The sequence below is a fragment of the Urocitellus parryii genome, chromosome 5, assembly GCF_045843805.1.
Source record: "Urocitellus parryii isolate mUroPar1 chromosome 5, mUroPar1.hap1, whole genome shotgun sequence".
Taxonomy (NCBI): Eukaryota; Metazoa; Chordata; class Mammalia; order Rodentia; family Sciuridae; genus Urocitellus; species Urocitellus parryii.
In genome coordinates, this window is record NC_135535.1 from 232,543 (window position 1) to 254,036 (window position 21,494).

At 50.2% G+C, this 21,494-nt stretch overlaps 1 protein-coding gene across 6 annotated transcripts in view; it reads right to left on the bottom strand.

Annotated features, from left to right (window-relative positions):
* Positions 1 to 21,494, bottom strand: part of Shank3 (SH3 and multiple ankyrin repeat domains 3) — a 53,863-nt gene that overhangs the window by 25,324 nt on the left and 7,045 nt on the right. For all 6 annotated transcript variants that reach the window (XM_026381737.2, XM_026381738.2, XM_026381740.2 and 3 more), the window contains exons 10-14: positions 9,810 to 10,080; positions 6,934 to 7,127; positions 5,918 to 6,031; positions 595 to 670; positions 235 to 317 (exon numbers count right to left, since the gene is read on the bottom strand). In XM_026381737.2, coding sequence (XP_026237522.2) covers positions 235 to 317; positions 595 to 670; positions 5,918 to 6,031; positions 6,934 to 7,127; positions 9,810 to 10,080 — 738 coding nt within the window. The remainder of the gene's footprint in view (positions 1 to 234; positions 318 to 594; positions 671 to 5,917; positions 6,032 to 6,933; positions 7,128 to 9,809; positions 10,081 to 21,494) is intronic.

Here is a 21,494-nt window from a genome sequence, read left to right on the forward strand (position 1 = left end):
CAGGCAGGGCCACCCAGCCCAGGAATCCAGCACAGACCCCCACTCCCCGACCAGAAAGGTCCCCACTCTGCTGGGCTCCTTGCAGAGTGGGAAGCAGTGGGGGAGGCGGCTCTGCCCTGTCCCAGGGAGCCCCACACTACACAGCCAGAGCCCAGGCAGAGGCAGGAGGAGCCATGGGAGGCAGTGGGCAGCGGGCAGCAGGACACAGAGAATACCCAGCACTCACACCCTTACCTTTGGCCCCCCGGAGCACGAAGCCAAAGCCCTCGTGTTCCCGTTTCTGTAGGACAGCCACCTTGTCATCGATGACGTAGTCACTGACGGAGGAAAGCAGGGGGCGGGGGGTAAGGCTAGCCTGGCAGCTGGGGAGCAGGGCAGCCAGGCTGACCCCACAGGGTCCCACGGCACAGATCATCCCAGGATCGCCCGAGGCTGACCTGAACTGCAGAATGCAGAGGTGGCCAGGCACCTGGTCCTCACCTTCCTCCAATCTCCACGCACCCTGGCCCTCCCTCTCACCACACGTCCCACCCCACACCTGCCAGGCCCCACCAGTGTCCCTGTGGGTCCATACCCTGTCCCACCTGCCAGTACCTGTGTGAAGTGAGGCTGTCATAGGAGCCCACCGTGTAGTGGCGGAAAAGCCGCTTCGTCCGGTCCTCCCGGGTTTCTGGAGGGAGTATCAGGAGCTGAGGAATGGCCATGACCTCCAACTGGCTGAACTGCTCTCGACTAAGCTGCTCACACTCTGTCCACACACACCCTGGGCCTGGTTGTACCCAGATGGAAGTGGGGACCCCAACTTCTGGGGTCCTGGGTCCAGAGGTCTGAGGCAGGAAGGCTAAGGGGACCAGGCAGGAAATTCTGGCCTCTGGCAGCCAGGGCCCAAGTGGGTAGCCGCCAGGGCTTCTCTCTCCTGAACAGCACACAGCTGACCACAGGAGGCCAGACAAGGCCAGGGCCATCCAGTCAGTGAGCACAGGAGAAAGCCTGAGGGTGCGTGTGAGACCGGTCATGTGTATGCGGTGCTCACGCTGTGTCTGTGACCAGCAGAGTGTGCAGCACTGTGCTCTGGCACGAGCATGAGTGGACTTCAGCAGGTGCCAGTCCACAACTGCGTGTATGTGACCCGCTCTCCCATGCAGAGCTGTGCTGTCCACCGCGTGCACCAGCCTGGAGACAGCACTGAACTCTCCTCCATAGGCCTGATGTGCACCCCTAGGGTGTCCCTTGCTGCAGACCTGCCTCTGAAATGTGGGAAAAGATTCAGGGGGGAAGCTGGGTCCCCCTTCCCTGCCCTCACTGCATCCCATGGAAGTTTATCCCCATCTGTCCTTTGATCTCAAAGTCCCTCGAGGCCACTGTGGAAGTGGTCAGGTTTGCCAGCTGCCCCCTGGGCCTTGCTGGTCTCCTGAAAGTCTGGCCCACACTGCCAACCAGGACCTCAGGTGGGCTCCAGGCTGGCTCTTCTGGCAGGTTCCTCATGCTTCTGGTTCCACACTTGAGGTCTCCAAAGACCCCGGGTGGCACCCCGACTGCCTCGCATCTTACCTCCAGGGGCTCCCTCCCTCGTCTTCTCTTACTACAGCATTCTCAAGACTCATTTTTAACTCCACCAAGTATTTATTGAGCTCCTACTATACACCAGGCCCTGTTTGTTTTAGTTCTAAGAACACGGCAGAGAACAGAGCAAAGTTTCTGCCCTTGTGGAGTTAATAAGCTATTCTGTAATAGATGTAATAAATAACAAATATATAACACATCAGAGGTTGGCAAGTGCTCAAGAGCAAAGAAAGCACATCAAGTATGCAGAGACAGCGTGGTTCCAGGGCATCTCGAGAAGGCCTCGCCTGCAAGGACAGCCAAGCAAAGGCTCAGGGACGTGGGGTGAGGGCCTCCAAGCATGGGCTATCAGGGTGGAGCCCAGGTATTGACCACCAGCCTAGGGTAGGAGGGACAGTGTGGAACACCATGCAGCTGGAGCAAAGGGAGCCAGAGAGTGACCAGAGATGAGATCAGAGGGAACCTACCATGTCTTGTGACCTGTCTCCCCAATAATTGTGAGTTCCTTGAAGGAAAAGACCACATCTTATTCTCTGTGTGGTCCCAGTGCCTAGCACAGCACCTGGCACCTAACAGCAGGAGAATATGGTGCTCAACTACCTGGGTGTGTGTGTGGATCTATACTGCATGGACAGAAAAAAATGAATGAATGTATAAAATGGATGGGTGGGTGGAGGTAGAGAGAGGAGAGATGGCTGGGCTAAAGAGAGAGACATATAGGTACGGATGGATGCCAGATGGATGGACTAAGAAAGAGGGTTGATGGAGAGATGGATGATGAACAGACAGATGATCTGGGTCGCTTGATGGAGAGAAGGATGGATGGATGGATGGATGGATATGTGGGTGGAAGGATGGATGGATGGATGTGGATGGGTGGATGGGTTGATAGAGAGATGAATGGATTGATGAATGATCAGTAGAGGCACAGGCAGATTGGGTAGGTCACCTGAAAGGGATGGGTGCACAGGGGTGGGCGGTAGGTGGAGGGGATGACTGGCTGAGTCAAAGGACAGATGCAGCAGATACCCACAGAGATGAAGCCAAAGCTAGATAGGAGGAGAAAGAGTTCCTATTCACACCAGAAGACATGGCTATTAACTGGCACAGTGGCACACGCCTGTAATCCCAGTGGTTCAGGAGGCTGAGGCAGGAGGATTGCAAGTTCAAAGCCAGCTTCAGCAAAAGTGAGGTGCTAAGCAACTCAGACCCTGTCTCTAAGTAAAATGCAAAATAGGGCTGGGGGTGTGGTTCAGTGCGCCAGTGCCCCTGAGTTCAATCCCTAGTACCACCACCACCACACCCCCACTGCCAAAAAAAAAAAAAAAAAGACATGGATGTGAAGAAAAGCACGGGTCCAGATTTCAGGCATGGCAGACTTCCATAAGGGCAAGACTCTCAGTGAGGCAACTATCTCCTTGGAGCTTCTCCTTACAGAGCCAGAAGATTTATCTTGGAGGGTCCCTAGGTTCTAGTAACCTGTATTCTCATCACCCTGGCCCCTTCCACGCACATACCCACTTGCTGTGGCTGAGTCCCCCTGTGACATGCCCACATTGTCCATTCTGAAGCTCAGAAGTCAGCATAGATCACGCCTAAATACCATGCACATGTGGCTTCAGATCCCTCCTGGCTTTCACCACACTCCTCTCCAGGTCAACCGTCATATTGATCAACATTGCCTGCTTGCCAAAGGACCCCAAACTTGTATTCACTAGCCTCTAGCTATGGACTAACCTCTCATTTTTAGTTTTTTTGTCAACCAAACACATAGTATTTATTATAAATTCATTCTCTGGTTTTGTCAATCAGACACATGAAAATCTGCTGGAGAGAAAACATCCAGAAACAGCCCCCTAAATGAGAATCAAAGGGGCGGGGAGGGAGGGACAGTGCAGCATTCCAGCATACTGGACCTCAAGGTCCCTGCACAAACTGGCCTCAGCATTTACTGTCCTCACAGTTCAACTCCCTGAGCCTGCAACAGTGCCACACGAAGCCCACCTCTGCTCAGTGCCTGTCTTCTGGTCCTGGAGCAAATGCTGACCCTGGACACCAGACAGGCCTGTGTTCCTCAGCACAGTGTCCCCTCCTTGGCCTATAAGTCCTTCTCTGTCCCCACTCTGGTCCCTGAATCAGATTTTTTTTTTTTTTTTAATCTGAGCCTGCAGGAAGCAGGTTCCTATTGCTAATCTGCTCTCTGGCCTCTAGCAGAAATAAGCCTGAGTCCCAGTGGGAGGTTCTGCCCAGAGTGGCTAACTGGGCCTGCAGCTCAGGCCAGAGGGAGGCCACCACTGCTCCTGCCCACTGCCTGCAAGCTGCCTCTGCAGAGCCCCAGGAGCTCCCATCTACCCAAGTACCTCTGACACCTCTTCCCCAGTTACACACCCTCCTCTGCAGCTCCACCTAGAGGCCCTGCGGCTGCCTTCAGGTCTCGGGCCATGGTCCCCACACGGGCTACTCCGCGGCTCTCTCTCTTCTCTGTGAACTTCTAACAGCTCTGTCCTGTTTGGATCTTGACCCTGACATTAAAATACCTGCACAATCAAGCAGCCCTGGCCTGGTCAACTCCTACCACCACACCATCCTTTCCCTCTACCCCAAAGCCACACGACTGGCTTCAGGCTCCCCACTTGAGCCTTGCCATCCCTCACAAGGCTGCCTGCCTATGGAACAAAAAGACCCTACCCTCAGGCTGAGGCCTCCCTTAGAAATGGCGAGTAAAAATGGCCCCGCCTCCTGGGACTGCTGTCCACCACTCGACGGATGAAGTACTAAAACTGAACTGCTCAGGTACATGGAGGGACACCATGTGTGGCTCTATAGCACTGTCTGGGCCTGACGCACATGGACACCCTCTCTGGCTCCTTCAAGACAACCCACAGGCCCCACCACAGTGGCACAGAACACCCACCTGGCTGCCGGGCATGCCTGCTCTGCTTGATGCCTGGGCCAGGCCTCTGAGAAGCCAGCCTAGGTGCAGCATGGGGCACACCAGTGAACACCTGCTCCTGAGTTCCCTCCCTCCCAAGTTTCAGACTGAGGTCTAAATGTACCTGTATCCACAGTTTTCAAACTAGAACCTTTGTGACCTACTGGGGGAGCACAGGACCGGCTCCTCTGCCTCGGGCACAGAGATACCACCCTTCCTCCTCTCCTGTCCAGTCCCACCAGAGCCCAGATCTCTAAAATCATTTCCCACCTGGACCCCACTACACCCACCCTTCACAGACAGAGAAGCAGGGACCCAGGCCCTTCCACACTCCAGAAGGGCTACCAGGAAGACCTCAGGAAGTTAGGGAACAGCCGTATGAGAAAGCAAAGGCTAGCCAGCAATAGACCAGCAGCCGAGGTCCTGCCTCCCTAGGCCTCTGCCAAGCTGGGCAGAGGGCCGAGGTACTGGCCACAGGGGGGAATGGGCTCCCCTGGGAAACTCACACCAGGGAAGGGGACCCAGCAACCCTACACCCAATTCTTTCACATGCAGAAGGAGGGAAATAAATACCTAGGTCCAGACACAGAACGCAACTACTAGTGACCACTCAGGAGGGGCTCCTTCGTCCCATTAGTTCTCTGGGCCAGAAGTAACTTCATGGGTCTGCCTAGGTTCTGAGGGCTCACTGCAAAGTCAGATCCCAGACCTGCCGCCGGCCCGTGTAGTGAGCTCCAAAGGACCAGCCACCGAATCTACCAGAGGACCAGAGGGGGCCCTTGTAGAAGCTCAGGTATTCAGCAGCTTGGACTAAGGCCGTTCCACCTCTAGGAGCTGCAGCCTTCATCTTCACATGGTTCTCTTGCTGAGGACAGGGGCCATCCCTCACAACTGCCCTCAGACCACCACAGCCCCAGGGTACCTACAACTGCCCCTTGGGGCCCAACTGGCCTCATTTCCTCTTGGCTAGTCCAGGCCTCCTGCTCTGCCCACTTGGACAATCTGTCCACTTTGGAAAAACGCCTCTTTTCTCACACTGACCTCCTTACTGGTCTGCCAGCCACCCATGAATTGCAAGCTCCTAGCACCTGGTATTTCTGTGAGGACTAGGCAGGAGGGGTGGTTACAGTCACGGAAGTCACGTGTGGGATCACTCACACAGAGGCATGGTCACAAGGGTGTGCCTCCTGTGGGCATATCACAGGCGTTTCTGTGGCCTGTACGGTACCAGGTTGCATGCACACATAACCCACTGTGTACACACTGTGTCTGTTATGTGCACAAGTTTCCATCTACTTTGGGTGTGTCTGAATGCACTCCTCGTCTTTCCTCTGTGAAGGTCCAGATTTAGTGCCCAAGAGACCCAAGGGAGGCTGGAAGGGCGGTGTCCTCAGGAATTGCCTGGGGGCCTAGGTCACTCACCACGCCTCGTGTCATACTGTCGCATCTGCACCTCCTCCACACAGTCAGCTGGGAACCAGCCTGTGCGACCCTTCACGGTCCCCTCCCAGAAGCCGCCTTCCCCGATGCTGAGCACTGGAGAGACAGAAGCCAGACAGGAGGTGAGAGTAGTAGGGAGCTGCAGGACAGTGGCCTCCCAGCCTCCTCAGGAATAGGTTCTGCCCATAACCCTCACCCTGGCTCCCTTTCTCTTCCCACATCCTCCTAGATTCTTCCCTGGGAAGATTTTGGGACCCAACGGAAGAGGGAAAGGAACAGATGGGCTCGGCACAGGACAAGCATGTGGGGGACAGACACACACAGATGGACACACTAGATGGGACAGAAGGCAGAGGCAGGGGCCACTCCTGCTCGTGTCCCCAGTGACCACTGTCCCTCCACCCTCCTGGCTCTGACACCCACCCAGAGGTCACAGCCAAGAGCTCAGGGTCATTGTGCTCTGGCCAGTGGGCTAAACCACATGAGGTACCAGGAGGGCTGCCCTCACAACTGCTTCCACCTTAGGCTCCCATGCCTTCTGCCTCAGAACACTGGAGGCAGGGGCCCGGTGATGACACAGACCCCCAAGATGAGGGGCTCAGACCCCCAGAAACAGCTCCATGACAGAAACGTTCATAGTACACAGACACCCACAACTGTCAGGTCTCCCCCAGGATGACAAGCGCCCCACCATATCCCTAGAATTCCCATGGAAGAAGCCTTGGAAGTGACACATGCCAGGAAGCCCTGTAATGGGATAGTAGGGTCCTTCAAATACAGGGACCTGGTGACATCAGCCCCAATCATGACACAGAAGCACCCATGACAAGAGCTGAGGCTCTATCATGACAAGCAGAGCCACATGACAGGAGTCCAAGGGCCAGAGCCCTTCACGGGGACACGAGAAGCCAGCAGGGCTCATCCCGCCAGGCCGGGGCCACCCCCACCCGCGACCACCAGGCTCCGCCACGCCGGCCCCGCCCCCCCGCGCCCCTCACCCTTCACGGCCTCGCCGCGGTGCAGCGGGATCTCGCCCTCGCCCTGCGGGCTGTGCGCCTTCACCGCGATGAACTTGCGGCCGGGGACGGCGCTGTAAAGTTTCCTCTTCGGGCCCCGGGGCGGCGGCGCGGGGGACGCGGGGGGCGCAGGGCCCGGACCGGGCGCAGGGCCGGGGCCGCCGGGCCCGCTGGGGCTGTAAACGAACACGTAGGTGACGGACGCGATGCCGGGGGGCAGCGGGCACGCGAAGCCGGCGCCCGGGGCCTCCATGGCGCACGGCCCGGCCCCGCCGCCGGCCTCACCGCAGCCGCCGCCGCAGCGCCCGCCGCCCGCCCGCCGCCCGCCCGCCCGCCGGGGGCCCGGCCCGGGGCCGCTCCATGGGCCGCGCCGCCGCGCCCGGCCCGCTCCCGCCAGCGCACGAGCCGCGCCCGCTTAGGGCTCCGGGGCCGCGGGGCTGCGCTCCCGGGCGCGCCGGGCTCGCTCCATGCCGCGGCCGCCCCGCGCCCCGCCTCCTCCGCCGGCTCCTCCCTCTGCGGGCGGCGGCGGCCGCCTGACTCCCGCCCAGCTAGCCCGCGCCCTCGCGGACCCCCGCCGGACCCAGCAGGGGTGCGACGTGAGGGGGCCAGTGTGGCTGCTGGGTGGGCGCAGGGGATGGCTGGGCGGGTCTCTGGGCACCGGAATAGACGCCTGTGCTGGGGAAGGACAGGGAGGGGTGCAGCGTGTCTGGGAGCCTGGCCTCCTCACACCCTATGCCCCAATCCCCTCCCTCCGGGCCTGTGTCCTCTCGTCCTGGACACCTGCCCCTGCTGCCCCTGCCTACTGCATGCTCACCACCCTCTCCAGACCATTCCTCAGACCTGGGCACCGAGCCTGAGGTCTCAATCCTCCACCTCCACTCTGCTCAAAAGCCTGACCTAGCTCCCTAGCACCGAACAGGGCAAGTTCTCCCAGACTAGAGCACTTACTATGCTCCAGCCTCCCGCGTGGGCACCTTCCCTCTCCTTGCTCTGAGCCCTTCACCACACTGCAACCAACTAAACTACTCTCATCTTGCCCATTCTGCTGGCAATTAAGTTACCCACTCTCAGCTCCAAATTCCTCCAAACTCACCCTTCTAGGTTCAGCTGTATGGTACTGGGGCCAGACCCTGAAGATAACATTTCTGGGCCTTCCAGGGACTACACGCCAGGCTCAGCCAACAAGGGGGCTCAGAACCCCACACCACTACACAAAAGCCATCCTCTGGCCATTGACCACAGGTTTCCTCTGCCCTGACGCTGTCCTTCCTGAGTGCACCAAACTTCCTTGATCCCCCTCCTGAGGGCCACAGACCCCTGTCCACTCACCAGAGCAGTCCAATATTTAGGTCACTGCCCTCCTCATTGCTTCTTTATATTGGGCCCAGCTATCCCTGTCCTAAAACCCAGTTGGGGCCCCTCTTGTTAGCTCCCAACACATGTGACACAGGCACCTATCCGATATTTATAGGGAAGAACCCTGCCATCCTCCAGAGCCGCAAGCTGGGGTCATGACATGGCAAGTCTTTGTTTTGCACCTGCTGAAAGGGTGAATGAACACACAAGCAGGTGCAGGAGGCTGCGGCTGCCACAGGGCTCAGGCTCAGGAGAAGCCCTTCTGGGAAGTGGCAACACCCTGAAGGCACTCTTTCAGCCGCAGGGCCATTTGCCCCTTAGAAGCCCAAGGGGTTATGTGAAAACTTCAGGAGAGAATGGCAATTTGGGGCAAGACAGGCAGCCTTCAGGGTCCAGCAAGTCTAGGCATAAACAAACAGACACTGAAGTCAACACTGAGTTGGGGCTGCATGAGTAGGGGCAAGAGTACAGAAACAAAGTCTTCCATGAGCTCCTGCTAGATCTCAAGCCCTCTGCCAAATACCTGGGCCCAGGTAACCAACTCCTAGTCCCATGACTTTTCTGAACTAAATTGGGCATCAGGACCCCCATCTACAGCACAGGGGCACAGTCTAATAAGTCACTGAAGTGAATGCAGATGACACGTTTGCTGTTCTGTTCAATGGTGCACCAAGTGATAGGATTCTAAGAGCTAGCTGCCATCAGAAAACAACACACTGTTATAATACTTTCCTCCAACAATGTTTTCAAACACCTTCTATGTGCTTGGCTCTTGGAAAACAGTGGGAAGCAAAGACAACTCCTGCTCTCAAGGTACAAGGAGCACAGGCACCACAACCAGCAGGGGCTGCCCATGCGTGCATCAGGGTCACAGCAGACACGCCTCTACAGCACCCTGGAAGGCTTTTCCAGGGAATGCCTTGGATGAGATTATCCCACCTTACCAAGGAGGAACCCAGCACAGTGGCAATCTGAGAGCAACGGCACCCCAAGCCCCTCTGTGCAGCCTGCTGCTTCAACAGGCTGCAGTCCACACCTCCTACTGTAAGTCCTGGGGACTCCAAAACCCTCAAATTCCCTACTTTCTCAGTGTCCTGGGGCACAGGGGGTGGTAAAGAGTTCTCTAGGTGTACAGGACTGGGGACACCAGAACACCATGGAGACAGGGCTGGTTGTCCCATGTGGGTTCTGAGCCTCATGAAGAGGCATCCCACAGTCACTTATGACCAGCCCTGACACTGCAGTGAGTTTTCTAACCACACCCTCTCAGTTGTCCACTCTCTAGAGCAAGCCCCAGCTTGAACCAGAAACAAGTGTCAATCAGCCTGCCCCAGCCCACAGGGCCTCACCTTCCTCCCTCCTCCATCCAGGGAGGCCTGTCCAGGCCCTGAGAGTCCTCAAATCAAGCCCCAAGGCCAGGCACCACCTCTCCCTGTTCCCACGGCCACACCTAGCCCAGTGCTGGTACCCTGCCCCACCAGGGCCTCCCAGCCCCCTCCTACCTGATCTTGCTCTGGCTGCCCCTGCTTGAAGGGCCACTGACGTCATTCTCCTGGTCACCATCACGATCGCGGTCTTTCTCCTCCTGCAGCCGCTGGAGCAGCAGCTGGTGGGGGAGGCTTCGCAGAGAGGGCCCAGGAGAGGCTGCCGGCTGTGCCTCGCCCTTCAGGTTGATGTCGCTGGCTGAGCGCTGCAGAGGCCGAGGGGATGCCAAGCCACTGGGGCCAGCCAGTCTCCGCCGTTTCGCATAGCTGGGGGTTTCCCTGAATGGTACTGGGGTGGAAGGGCACAGTGAGACTCTGAAGGGCCAGCTGGGTGACCGACTGTCCTAGTTTGCCCAGGTTTTAAAACTAAAATCCTGTGTTCTAGGAACTGCTTCAATCCCAGGCAAACTGTGACAGTTGGTCACTCTATAACTAAGCCACCATAGACAGGCCACATCCCAGGCAAGCTGCCTCTACCTCCAGCTTCGGGGACACATAGCTGCTATCCTCTCAGCCTGATGAGGCTTGGGTATGCCCAGATCTGCGGTCAGTTTCTCATTTCATGAGCTTCAGTAGACACAAAATAGGCTAACCATGACCAACTCTACTAGACCACTGCTATGCAAGACTATTTAAGGGGTTAACTGTATCCAGGTAAACTGAAAAAGACCAAGTTTCAACAAATTACCATAAGAAAATGGATGGTAACTATCTCAGGCTTCTCTGAAAGCCATATAGTCTCTATAATTCTGCCACAGTAGTGTGAATAAATACATAAAGATATGGGTATATCTATGTTCCAATAAAACTTTATTAGAAATAGATGATGAGCTAAAAAATGTGATACAACCATATGATACTTAGAAAATCACTTTAGATCCAAAGACATCAATAGGTTAAGAGTTCAAAGATTTCTCACATAAATAGCAACCAAAAGAGAGCCGGGAGGCTACATTAACATCAGACAAAACAACTTTAAAATTTAAAAATGTAACAAGACAAAGGAAATTAAACAATGGTAAAAGGCTCAACTAATTACAAAGATTAATAATTATTAATGTATAAGCACCAAACAACAGACTACCAAACTATCAGAAGTCAACAGTGGCATGGTTAAAGAGGGAACAGGCAGTCACCAGGGCAGCTGTAGGTGCCAGCACTGCGATTCCTAGTGGACAGAGCCCTGGAGAGAAGAGCAGTGAAGAGAGGAACCTAAGCCGTGCACCTAGCAGGCATGTGGGCTCTCCCACCCAGCAGAGAGCACACTAGAGAATTCTCAAGTGCACACGGAACAGCATAGACCCCACATTGGACAACAAAATGAATCTAATCTCAATACATTTTAAAGACTAAAATCAAAGTATCTTCTTCAAGCACAATCAAATGAAGCTAAAAATAAAGAATAGAAGAAAACTGGAAAATCTGTATATGACAATTATATGCCACACCTGTGTGTGTGTGTGTGTGTGTGTATGTATGTGTGTGTGTGTGTGTGAGAGAGAGAGAGAGAGAGAGAGAGAGAGAGAGAGAGGGAGAGGGAGAAAGACAGACAGAAGACTGATGATTTAATCCAGTTGACACAGGGTTTAAGTTGCCCAAGCTGGCCTCAAACTTAGATCTTCCCACCTCAGCCTCCCAAGTAGCTGGAATTACAGGTGTGCGCCATCATGCCCAATTTAAATACCATATACTTTAACAACCACATCAAAAAAGAAAAGGAAAATTAGAATTGATTTTGAGACAAAAACAAAAATTCAGCATAACAAACGTGATAATATGCAACAAAGCAACACTTGAAGGTAAATTTATAGCTATAAACATCTACATTTAAAAAGGCATGGGGCTGTGGGTACAGCAAAGACCTGGATTCAATCTCTAGGACCAAAAAGGAAGAGGAAAGTCTTAAATTAATGACTTAATTGTCTACCTTAAGGAACCAGAAAAAGAACCAACCTAGCAAAAGGAAGGACTGCTACTAGAGAAATGGAAATAATAAGATCAGAGCAGAGATAGTCAAAATAGAAAACTAATAGAGAATCAATGAAATGAAAAATTGTCTTTGTAAGTATCAACAAAACTGGCAAAACTTCCACTAGACTGACTGAAAAAGAGAGAAGATGGACAAAATCAGCTAAAACCAGAAATATTTGTAGCATTAGACTACAAGATAATGCTATGAATAATTGCCTACTAACTGTTACAGTTGGGGTATAAGGTGTCCCCCTAAAAGCTCAGCCATAGACAATGAAGAATGTTCAAAGGTGAAATAATTGGAGAAATAATTGAGAGCTGAAACCGAATCCATACACACGTCTATGGGACGGATCAGTAACTTGACTGAACTCCTGGGTGGTCACCAGGCTTGGCTAAAGGAAGGAGGTCACTGGGGTCGTGTCCTGAGGGATTAGGTTTTGTCTCTGGCTCCTCACTCACTGGGGCCTTTTCTCTCTGCTTCCTGGCTGCCATAAGCTGAGAAGCTTTCCTCCACCATGTCCTTCCTCTTGATGGTCTTTCTGCCTCACTTCACATCCAGAGAAATGGAGTCAGCGGATATGAACTGAACATCTGAAACCACGAGCCCAAAACACTTCTCCTTCTCAGAGCTGCTCTTGTCTGACTAACACCCCAAAAATCCGATAAGCTAGATACGATGAACAAATTCCCAGATGAAAACAAATCAACAAAACAGACCAAGAAGAAACTGAAAATCTACGCAGACCTGTGACAACCAAAGTTTGCAATTCAGAAATCAGAACCTTCCCAGGAAGAGAAGTCCAACATCTGGCACACTGTGGGCCCTGCCAACATCCGCAGAGTCAGCAACAACCCTCCTCAGGCTTCCAAAACAGAGAACAAGGGCAACGCTTCCCAACTCATCCTTTGGGACCGGTATTGCCAAGTCCAGATAAAGACATGACAAAGAAAAACACCAGCCATTGGTGTAGCACATGCCTACAATCCCAGTGATGGGAGAGGCGAGCCAGGAGGTTCCCAAGTCCCTAAGTTGCCACGCTCAGCCACTCTATAACTAAGCCACCATGGAGCCGCCACGTCCCAGGCAAGCTGCCTCCAATAAATAAAAATATTTTTCAAAATAGAAATTTTAAAAGCCTCAGAATAAAATTTAAAAAAGGCTGGAGATACATCTCAGTGATGGAGCACCCCTGGGTTCAATCCCCAGCACTAAAACAAAGAGAAAAAAAGAAATATATCTAGAGACCACTGAAATTAATGTGATACATGACATCAATAAGAACAGAGGGGGAACCTTATGACTGTTTCCACTGATACAGAGGACCAGACAGTAAGAATAGAGGGAAACACCCTCAACATGGCAAGACACACTTGCAAAGAACCCACAGCTAACATCCCACTCAGGAAAGAAGGTCAAACGCTTTCCTTAGGATCAGGAGCATAGTCAGGAAGCCCACTTTTATTAACATTATTCAGCACTGTACTGGAAACTTTAGGGGAGCAATTAGAAGAAAAACAAGGTATAGAAAGGGGGAAAAAAGAAAACAAATGAAAGGCATCCAAATTGGGAATGAAGAGTTAAATTTACCTGTATTTGCAGATGGCATGATCCTAAACATAGAAAATCCCAAGAATCACCAAGAAAGCTACCAAAGCAAATAAACAAAGTGAGCAAAGTTCTAGGGTACAAAATGTACAAAAATCACCTGTTTCTATACACAAGCAGTGAGCAATCCAAAAGAAAATTAAGATAACTCCATTTGTAATCGCATCCAAAAAATAAAATACCCAAGAATAATTTAACTAAGAAAGTAAAAGATTTGTAAACCAAACATGACAAAACGTTTCTTAAAGAAGACCTAAATAAATGGGAGGAAATCTCATGTCATGAATTAGAATATTGTTTAAAAGATATCGGTCCTAACAGAATGATCACAGATCCAATGCAAGCCCTATCAAAGTTAGTTTTGCAGAAATAGAATAAAAATCTTCAAATCCACAAAGAATTGCAAGGGGCCCTGATTAAACAAAACACTATAAAAAAGATGAACAAAATTGAAGAAAACCTAATTTGAAACCTCCCAATTATAAAACTTTCACAGAGTTACAATGTGAACAGTATCAAAAAAGAGGAACAAAGTTGAAGGAAATCTCTAGATTTGAAACATCCTAATTTTAAAACTCACCAAAGCTAGAGCAATCAAAATCATGTGAATACGGCATAAGAAGAAACATGTAGGCCAGGCGTGATGGTGCACACCTGTAATCCCAGCAATTTGGGAGGCTGAGGCAGGAGAATCATAAATTCAAGGCCAGCCAGGGTGACTCAATGAAGTGCTAAGCAACTTAGTGAGACCCTGTCTCAAAAATCAAAAAAAAAGGGAGGGGGCTGCTAGGGATGTAGCTCAGTGGTAGAACAGCTCTCTGGCCTGAGTGAGGCCCTGGGTTTGATTCTCAGCATCACAAAATAATAAAAATTGAAAAATTAAAAGGGGACTGGTGGTGTAGCTCAGTATTAGAACACTTGCCTAGCACTTGTGAGGCACTGGGTTTGATCCTCAGCACCACACATAAAATAAATAAACAAAATAAAGCTATTGTGTCCACCTACAACTAAAAAATATTAATAATAAAAATTCAAATAAATTTTTTAAAAATTAAAAGGACTGTAATTCAGTGGTAGAGAAGTACCCCCCCCCAAAAAAAAAAAAACAGACACATAGACCCAATGGGATACAACTGAGAACCCAGCAATGAACCCACATATCGATGGCCACATGATTTTGAAAAGAATGCCAAGAACATTCAATGGGATAAGAATGAGAGTCCTTTCAACAAACAGTGCCAGACAATTGTATATCCATATGCAAAAAAATGAAGACAGATTTCTACCTCACACCACATACAAACGTTAACTTAAAATAAATCAATGCCTAAACATAAGAGCTAAACCCATAATTCTCTTAGAAAAAAAACAGAATGGTAGAAAAAAGTTCTCACTGGGAAGCCACTAGATGGGGGTGGCTCTGACACTGTGAATTCCCACATGAACACACCAAAGCCCACTGTAAACGGGAAACTGAAACTAGAAACAGGTCCAATCAGAAACCACCACCAAGGTCCAGCTGAGCACAGGCCCTCGGTCCTGCTTCCATAACTACTCTTTAAGTGTTTTTCCCATGCCCCTCCGGGAAGAGCACTACCTCCATGCTGTTCATGATTGCAGAATACTCATGTTTTTCAAAATAAAAATTTTTAAATTTTTAGAATCTAAATGTGCTTCAGTTTTTCTTTTATCAGATCTTGCATTCAAAGTGATGATATTTAACAGGGGCAAGAAGCAAACAAAGCACAATCTCTGGGCTCTGCCATTGATGAGAGTTCATTTGAGCAATTCTTGATCTGCACTGGGTTCTAAAGTCACAGCAGAAACCAGACAGGTGCTGACTGGCTTTGGTAAAATACCTCCGGACGAAAGGTCCCAGAAAGACAGGGAATTGCTAGCTTATTTATTCCAGGGAGTCTGGGACTCTATCTGGAAGCCTGAACTTTGTGGAGAAATGGAGAATCTTACTGAATGATCTAGAAGTCTGGGTACCACAGTACAGTGTGTTTAACCTCAGCAAGATGGCCTGTCTACTAGGGCCCAGGAAAAGAGGCAGGGACATTGACGCAGAGGTGTCTGACCTGTTTCCTCCCTGATCTCTGCTGTTCATGACCACTGACTCTTCCCTGGTCTACAGTCCACCCCAGAGGAAGAGGAGAGGACTGGGTCAGTGTTCACAAAAGTTAGGCCATCAGTCTGCTTTTCAGTCCCTGTGCTGTGGTCAAAATCTCAAGCTCAGAGCCACACCAGCAGGGATCTGCTCTGAGCTCGGGTGACCAAGCACAGAGTGACGGGACCTGAGGTGCCTGTCACCCTGAGGTGATGCCCGGGGCCACAGTAGCACACATGGGGTCCACACGTGGCAAAAAAAAAAAGCCTGAAACCCACAGATGACCATGGAAAGCCCTTCCTAGAATGACCGCTCCACCATACCTAGAGACAAAAGACGAATCTATCACAAACCACAGGCCACGGGAATTCCAATCAGCCCTCAAAGACTTCTCCTTCTCTTTCTTTCTTCTTCTTCTTTTTTTTTCTGTGTGTGTGTGTGTGTGTGTGTGTGTGTACTGGAGATCAACCCTAGTTCTTACTAGGCAAGCACTCTACCTCTGAGCTACACCCCAGCCTGTTGTCTGTGTATGTCTGTATGATCTTTCATATGGTACTACTAAAACAACTGACAAATCCTTGAAGAAAGTTGTATTTCAATTGGCTTCAGGACAAATGAGCCTGCATATGAATGATTCCTAAAACTCTCAGAAACAGAGAAACTGCCCAAATGTGTTTTGGGTTTTTCCCTCCTAAGTTCACAAAATTTAGGTAGATCTCTGGTACATAAAGCTGGTTTTTAAATTGTTAGTAAAACAAGAATATGAATATTTTGACAATGTCAGTTTTCCTGGGCTGCTGGTCAGACAGACTTGTATGGTCTCTGCTAGATATTTAAGACCATGAACCACAAATTAACCTAAAAGCAAAACATACAGTGAAAATGAAGTGCTTGATACAAGACAGTCACAGAAGGAAAAGAAAGAAGGGAAGAACCATGTTTAACTTTTAAATTTCTCGGCTTCTGTGACATTTTTTAATCTTGCCTTATTTGTCAACAGAAATAAAGCAGAACAGGATGATGGTATAAGGAGCAGACAGAAGACACTGGGTTTGTAGGAGCATCTACCTTCAGACAGGACGGGGCATCCAAAGAAAGCCCCTCCCCTCACCTGCTCTCTACAGACACCTTCCAGGCCAGGTGACCAAGATACCGGAAGCAGCATATTTTGGGATAGCACTTCCCAAAGGCCTTCAGTTTGGGCTTTGTTCAATGTCTCATTGAAGTTTTCATGGGAAAGTCAAGCAAAATTGTTAAGAACAGTAAATCAGGGCTAGGGGTACAGCTCAGTAGTAGAGTGTCTGCCTGCTTGGGCAATGCCTTACGTCTGATTCCCAGCAACCCCCCAACGCAGAAGAAGAAAAGTTAGGTAAATATAAATTTTAAAAAGTTCTCCAATAAACTTTTCAAAAATAAATTAACATTTTATAGAATATGCCTACTTAAAAATAGTTTCCAAAATCTTCTTTTGGTAACTTAAAGTATTAAAGTAAATATTGACAATCATTAAATGGTTGAATCATTCCCATGTTAAAACAGGGAAATACCAGCTGGGTGCAGTGCTGCAGACCTGTCATCCCTGTGACTCTAGAGCTGAGGCGGGAGGAACAAAGTACAGGCCAGTGTCGGTAACTTAGTAAAACTCTGCTAAAAATAAGAAATAAAAAGGGCTGAGGATGTGGCAGAGTGTCCCTGGGTTCAACTGCTGGACATGTTTAGAGCACGCACACTCTGGCATCTTGCCTTTACGTAACAGAGAAGCTAAATATACTTCGGTGTTAATGAAAGACATGAAAATGTGTATTATGAGACGGCACCAACATTAAATGCTCCATAGTCCTTACTCATCTTCCTTAGAGACTGAGGCTGCTAAGAGTTGAACGGACCCATCAATATAAGTAGCTAACACTGCATGGGCTGGGAAGTGAGGCATGCTGCCCCAAAGCAGTGGTAACTAGAAGGATATGTTCTGAATAAGGAAAGAGGAGCAACTTCGGGACAGACACAGTGGCAAATACCCACAGCCTCAGCTCCACAGGAGCCCTGGGAGAGAGGGGCCAGGCTGGGCAACACAGCAAGACCCCCACCCACTCTCTTTTTATTATGGGAAATAGCCAGGGATTAAACTCATGGAGCCACTCACCAGCACTACTCTGTATTTTATTTAGAGACAGGGTCTCTCTGAGTTGTTTACCACCTAGCTTTTGCTGAGACCAGCTTTGAACTTGCAACCCTCCTGCCTCAGCCTCCCGAGCTGCTGGGATTACACCATGCCCAGCAAGACCCCCTCTCTTAAGACAAAGAAAATAAAAACAGTAGTTTGGATAAACTGCTGACCAAGATCAAGCAGAACAAGAATTAATGATGTGGACTGAAACTTGATAAAGACAATGATTTTATGACTTTATTTGAAATGTTATTGGTTAGTGGTTTATTTTCCAGATTTAAGTAAACATTCTTTTTCCTTTTAAGTTATTTATAGCTTGTGGCAATTTAGTAAATTACATCTTCATGAGTAATAGTAAAATATTTTTCTCCCTATCTGATCCTCCAGAATCTGGAAAGCTAACTATGTATATTTTAATTATGTGGCAACAGTTATTTGCACAGGTTCAACAAGAACCTCTCTCTTTTGGGGAAGGTACAATTGGAAATATCAAGGTCCTGACTGGAATGTTGCTACTGGAGAATGTGTGAGGGATGCTGCATTCCGGGGTTCCCAGTCTCACAATAAGTACAAACTGGTACCTCGTAGCAGGTCCCCAAACCTCAAGATGTTTTGGAGACCTGGGGAGACAGAATTCTCCTAACTCTACAAGCACTGTAGGTAACATCTGATCTGCCTTAATTTGACTTCTAGCTTTCAAAGTTTTTAAAAGTCCAATCTAAGGTTCCTTATAAAAAGTGCCAACTAAACAAATGTAAAGGGCCTACGTGGTCAACTACCATGTGTGCTGCCTTTACATCAACTCTGGCCAGATTTCACACGGCTGAATCACTGCACATTCAATCAATCTCACTCTGATTACCTGGGCAGAAACTAGGACAACTACAGAGACAAAAAACCACAGTGCACCTGTCATTAGGCTGTAGCCCCAGTTCATGGTTTTCAGATTTTGTTATCTACCTGGGGATGGACTGAATCTTGAATTCTTCTGGATTCCTCCCACTTTTCCTACTTGGCATCACTAACAAGAACTGCCCTGTTCCTGAAACCCCACAAGCTGCAGATGGATACCTGGATGCAATTCCAGGGTTCTTCCCACCCCTGAGTGGCCCCACCCCTGAGTGTGGGCCACTGGGAGCCCAGCAAGATGCCCAATGCCATGACCAAGGCGCTCTGACTGCAGGCCAGGAAACACGCTTTCTTTGAGTCCGAGTCTGGAAACCCCTTGGCTGACTCCCCCTGGATTCAGCTGAATTTATGGCTTGCTATAGTCATTGATTTTGCTTTTCTTTTGCTCCAAAGAAGAACTATTTAGCTTGATTGGGAGCCCTTGGCCAGGGAGCACCTGGTCTCTGGTGTCACCCTCTGACAGCCACCACTGGAATGTCTGCGGCACACTACCTCCTGTCAAGCACACTACCTCCTGTCAGGGCCTGAACGTGTGCAGGCATCAACAGGACGCCAGGCCGTCTCACAAATTGTTTGGAACAAGGAAACTGAGATGAACAACAGAGGACTTTTGCTCAGCCACCTTGCACATGCCACAGCGACCACCAGCTCCAACGGTGGCCCTTACTGCCAGGTTTGGTCCATCACTCGCAAACAAGTGGTTGGACAAACACAGGGAGGTCATTTTTTAAAGTTCTCACTGGGAAGCCACTAGATGGGGGTGGCTCTGACACTGTAAATTCCCACATGAACACACCAAAGCCCACTGTAAACGGGAAACTGAAACTAGAAACAGGTCCAATCAGAATCCACCAACCAAGGTCCAGCTGAGCACAGTTGCTCTATTTTGCTTCTGTGATTCTCCCCATTCATGACTGCAGAACATGCCAACGAACTCTTTAAAACTGAAACGTGCTTAAATGACCTTAAATGTGGCCGTCGATGATTAAATATGACATCAAAAGCATGAGTGATAAAAGAAAAACTAGCCAGGTACCGTTGTATGTGTCTGTAGTCCCAACTACTTGGGAGGCTGAGACAGGAGGATCAATTGAACCCAGAGTTTAAGACCAGCCTGGGCAACTCAGGGAGACCCCGAAGTCAAAAATAAAGAGATACACTAGATCTTATAAAGTTAAAATTTTGACATCAAAAGACATTATCAAGAAAGTAACTCCTGACAGACAGCTTGGGTTCAAGCCCCAGCATCACCAAAAAATTCAAAAAATTTAAAATTAAATAAAAATAAAGGGCTGGGGATATAGCCCAGGGGTAGAGCACCCCTGGGTTCCATCCCCAGTACCAAGCCAGGGGCAGTGGCAGGAGGGAGGTAGAAACAACCTACATATCCACCAAAGGATGAATGGATAAGCAACATGTCACATAAAACAATGGAATATTATTCAGCCATAAAAAGTAACAAAGCAGTGAAACACCCTACAAGACAGAGGAAGGTCAAACACATGTTGAGTTAAAGAGGACAAACACAGAGTCACCCTGCACAATTCTGGTTACATGAAAGAGCAAAAAAGGTAAATCCACAGAGACAGAAAGTGTGTGTATGCCAACAGGCTGGGGAGAGGGCATTGCAGAATGACTGCTTAGCACATCTGTGGTAGTTATGGAAGATAAAAATGTTTTGAGGTTCAAAAGAATGGGTTGCACAACATTGTGGATATAAGAAAGGCCACAGAACTATTCAATCAAAATTTTACAGTATGTATATTTCACTTCCATTAAGAAAAGAAAAAAGATGAGGGCTACGGGCTGGACATGCTTGCTGGGCATTGTCTTTCAAGCCAGGTCCATGCCCATCACACAGTGTGGCTGCAGGATCCACAACACTGCTGCACCTAGAGTTGGCTCAGGGCAGAACCTCAGTGCCACCGAGGCCAGCTGGGTCAGAACCTACACTGGACGGTGTGCAGTGTGGTCACTATACACACGTGCCGCGCCAGGGCACTCATCAAGTGCACCATGGCCCACAAGGCCCCGAGAACACACACAAGGATACCTGAGAGGGTGAGAGAAGGCTACCCTGTGGGCCAGGGGCACACAGGGGCAGGAGGTGTCCTGCCTCTGGAGGATGGCATGGTTCCCTGGAGTCACCAGGTGAGACTTTCACTGAGGAATAAGGAGCAAGATGGGTGGGCAGATCCCCCTCCAGCTTCTCCTCTGGGCAACGGTGGCCCTTACTGCCAGGTTTGGTCCATCACTCGCAAACACGTGGCTGGACAAACACAGGGAGGTCATTTTTTAAAATTCTAAGTGGGAAGTCATGAGATGGGGGTGGCCTGGTAGGACAGGGGGACTCCTGGGGGCAATTCAGGGAGTGTCCCTGAGCAGCTGTGTGCAGATGGGAGCGGTAAGAAGAACAGACCCTGAATCCGCAGGTTTACACACAGGCCCTGCCACAAATCCCCTGGGCCTGAGTCTCCTTCTTTGTTTAAAAAACAAACAAACAAAAGGCCCGACCATCATCCTTTAGGGGGTTGTTGACAGTGACTGGAGATAAGGGGCTCAGAATCAACCTCATGAATGCCCCCACCTGCACACGGGACAATGGTGTGTCAAGGGTGTGTGGCCAGGGCTGGGGATGTGGCTCAAGTGACTCGCCTGGCATGTGTGGGGCGCTGGGCTTGATCCTCAGCACCACAGAAAATAAATCAAGATGTTGTGTCCACCGAAAACTGAACAATGACTCTGCAGCACAGAGACAGGGGTCTCACCCCCACCAAGCAAGCACACCTGGGTTGAAGAGCATCCAGCCTCCACGCTGGTGACCCCGAGACCCAGGAGGATGGCAGCAGGGTCTTCTTACCCCTCCACCTGGACCACAGACAAGCCCCCTCCCTCCAACCAACTAGCTAGAGGCCACCTACCTCCCAGAGTTCAGCG